Source organism: Chiloscyllium plagiosum, chromosome 22 (assembly GCF_004010195.1).
Source record: "Chiloscyllium plagiosum isolate BGI_BamShark_2017 chromosome 22, ASM401019v2, whole genome shotgun sequence".
Classification (NCBI taxonomy): Eukaryota; Metazoa; Chordata; class Chondrichthyes; order Orectolobiformes; family Hemiscylliidae; genus Chiloscyllium; species Chiloscyllium plagiosum.
In genome coordinates, this window is record NC_057731.1 from 48,520,378 (window position 1) to 48,523,616 (window position 3,239).

Genomic DNA, 3,239 nt, shown 5'->3' on the forward strand with positions numbered 1-3,239 from the left:
AACCCGGGTCTCTGGCGCTGTGAGGCAGCAGTGCTAACCACTGTGCCACCATGCCGCCCACAACAGTGTCAGGGACCTGGGTTCGGTTCCAGCCTCGGGTGAATGTCTGTGTGGAGTTTGCACGGTTTTCCCGTGTCTGTGAGGGTTTTCTCCCATTTCCTCCCACAGTCCAAAGATGTGCAGATTAGGTGCATTGCCCCTAGTGTTCAGGGACGTGTAGGTTAGGTGCATTACTCAAGGGTAAATGTAGAGTCACGGGGAATGTACTGGGTAGGGATACACTTCGGAGGGTCAGTGTGGACTTGTTGGGCTGAAGGGCCTGTTTCCACACTGCAGAGATTCTATGAATCCAGAGATCCAGTGTAATCCAGAGACCCAAGATAATGTTCGAGAGACCTACGTTTGAATTAACCTCAGTTGCAGCCTTACAGACTGTGTATTCACTGACCTGCTTTTGGTAGGGGTGTGTTACAGTCCATTCAGGGAGTGGAAATACGCACCTTAACATAGATATTGTTGCCCGAAGCTAGAGATAGTGACAGTCAGGACTCCAACGTTGAGGTGACTAATCCTGCTCTTAACATCTCGCATTGGCGAGCATCAGATGGATTTGAGGGTCGATTCTCAAACCGTTTGCCCTCGTTATGGACATTCTTGGACCGTCAAGACATGGAACGGGACCCAAGCCCTGAGCTCCTGCCCCTGAAGCACAGCAGCTACCCCACGCACCACTAAACCCACAAGTGTTAGGGTCCGGTGTCAGGGCAACGGGCTGGAACCCTGGGTTGGCGGTTGAAGGTAGGGGGGGCGCAGAGGGAGGGGAAAGCAGGTTGGCTTTACCTGTTCCTTGTCCTGTGGGTTCCGCAGCATCTCCTGCGTCTTCCTCTTCAATCGACGGGTCTGCCCCATCCCGTGGTGAGACTCTGCAATGGAGCACAGCACAGTCCAGTCAGTACTCAGTGACACTCTGATACATCCCAGTCAAACGGGGTCTACAGCACCACACAGGGCTATGTGAGGCAGCTGGTCCAGGCCAGTGTTTGCTCCCTGCATCAGGAGAAAGTGAGGGCCGGAGATGCTGGAGAATCAGAGGTAAGAATGTGGTGCTGGAAAAGCACAGCTGGCCAGGCAACATCCGAGGAGCAGGATTTCGGGCATCCGAGGAGCAGGAGCCAGTCAACATTTCGGGCATAAACCCTTTATCAGGAAACGTGGATTCTCCTGCTCCTCTGACGCTGCCTGACCTGCTGTGCTTTTCCAGCACCACACTCTCGACTCTTTAACTCCCCACACCGTCTTCCACATGGGCGAGGGCTCACTGTGGGACTTGAACCAACAATCAACAGCACACTGAAACAAAGAGGCAAATCTCCATCAATGATAGACAGCTTACCAATTAGAGCACACAACCAGAGGGTTCTGAAAGCACCTAATGTCAAAGGAAGGCACAATAACAACTTCATTGATGTAGCACCTTTAATGTTGGAAAACATCCCCAAGACACTTCAGAGCAGAGTGTCAGCCAAATGTTGATACAGAGCATAAGGAGATACAGGAAATACTTGATCAGACAGCTAGGATTTTAAGTAGGATTGTTATGTTGTAATGGGATTTGGGCAAGTGCAAAAATTTAATTTTGAAAGATGAATTCCTTGTCTCTGATATTCTTTATTCTATAGCTTTCTGGAATACTGTGTCAAGTTCAGGGCACCCAATTATGTGAAGGATATTATGAAGCTGGAGAAGTTTCAGAAGAGGTTCACCAGGATGTTGCCAGGTATGGAGGGTTTGAGTTATGAAGAAAGGCTGGACAGGCTGGGATTTTTTTCACTGGAGCGTAGGAGGTTGAGAGGAGACCTGATAGAGGTTTATAAAATACTGAGGGGTATAGATAAGGTGACTGGTAGGTGTTTTTCTTCCTTTGGGGGATGTCAAGACACTAGGGGCCATTTTTAAGGTGAGAGGACAGAGATTTATAAAAAGGCATGAGCAACAATTTTTTTACACAGAAGGCAGTTTGAATGTGGAGTGAACTTCCTGAGGAAGTGGTGGATGTGGGCACAATTATCATGTTTAAAAGACATTTGGCCAAGCACATGAATAAGAAAGATTTGGAGGTGCCAGTGTTGGACTGATAAGGAGCAATGCTCCGAAAGCTAGTGTGCTTCCAATTAAACCTGTTGGACTATAACCAGGTGTTGTGTGATTTTTAACTATGAATACGAAATGTTTGGAAGGATACGGGCCAGCAGCAGGCAGGTGGGACTAGTTTCGTTTGGGATTATGTTCAGCATGGACTGGTTGGGCCGAAGGGTCTGTTTCCATGCTGGATGACTCTATGGAGCCTGTCCTGAAATCAGGGACAATTTAAAAAAAAATTCAGCCAGTAGCAATGTCCTACCAGCAGAGAGTGCTGCTGCACCAGTTACAGCAAGAGCAACTTTCCAAGTTGTTGGAACTATCCAGATAGTTCAGTCAGAGAAAGGGGTAAATAACGCGTTATACGCGGCTGTGAGGTATGAGGTCCCAGTTATAAATCAAATTGGCTTCCCTGTTCCATAGAGTTTGAAACGATACCAGTAATACTGAACTTTCTATCACATCCAATTGGATCAAACACATTAGACTAGATTACTTACAGTGTGGAAACAGGCCCTTCAGCCCAACAAGTCCACACTGACCTGCCAAAGCACAACACACCCAGACCCATTCCCCTACACCTAACACTGTGGGCAATTTAGCATGGTCAATTCATCTAATCTGCACATTTTTAGAAAGTGGGAGAAAACCCACACAGACACAGAGAGAATGTGCAAACTCCACCCAGAGGGTCACCTGAGGCAGGAATTGAACCCAGGTCTCTGGCACCATAAGGTATCAGGGCTAACCACTGTGCTATCATGCCGCCAAGCCCTGCATTTATATAGTGCCTTCTAAGCCTCAGGATGTTCCAAAGTGCTTTACAGACAATTAATTCTCCTCCTGACTCTCCAGTTTCTGTCCATCATCTACACGTCAGGGGTGTGAAGGAATATTCATTTGTTGAGGAAACCATTGACAATTCCCAGGGACCTTCCCAGTGAGATTCCGCCCTGTGCTATTGCTTTATTTCCAGGGTGTGGAATGTTTTCAAGGGTTGACAAACTGTTCCCTAGGGAGGGACAGAATCACCTGAAAGCCTTCCTCGGGTCTGAGCTCTCCCCAATCATTGCTGTCCCCCATCATTGCTGCCTCCCCCC

General features: G+C 48.1%; 1 protein-coding gene across 6 annotated transcripts in view; it reads right to left on the bottom strand.

The window, feature by feature from the left end:
- The window catches only part of crtac1b (cartilage acidic protein 1b), a 334,044-nt gene that overhangs the window by 33,326 nt on the left and 297,479 nt on the right, over positions 1-3,239 (bottom strand). For all 6 annotated transcript variants that reach the window (XM_043713002.1, XM_043713000.1, XM_043712998.1 and 3 more), the window contains exon 9: positions 841-923. In XM_043713002.1, coding sequence (XP_043568937.1) covers positions 841-923 — 83 coding nt within the window. The remainder of the gene's footprint in view (positions 1-840; positions 924-3,239) is intronic.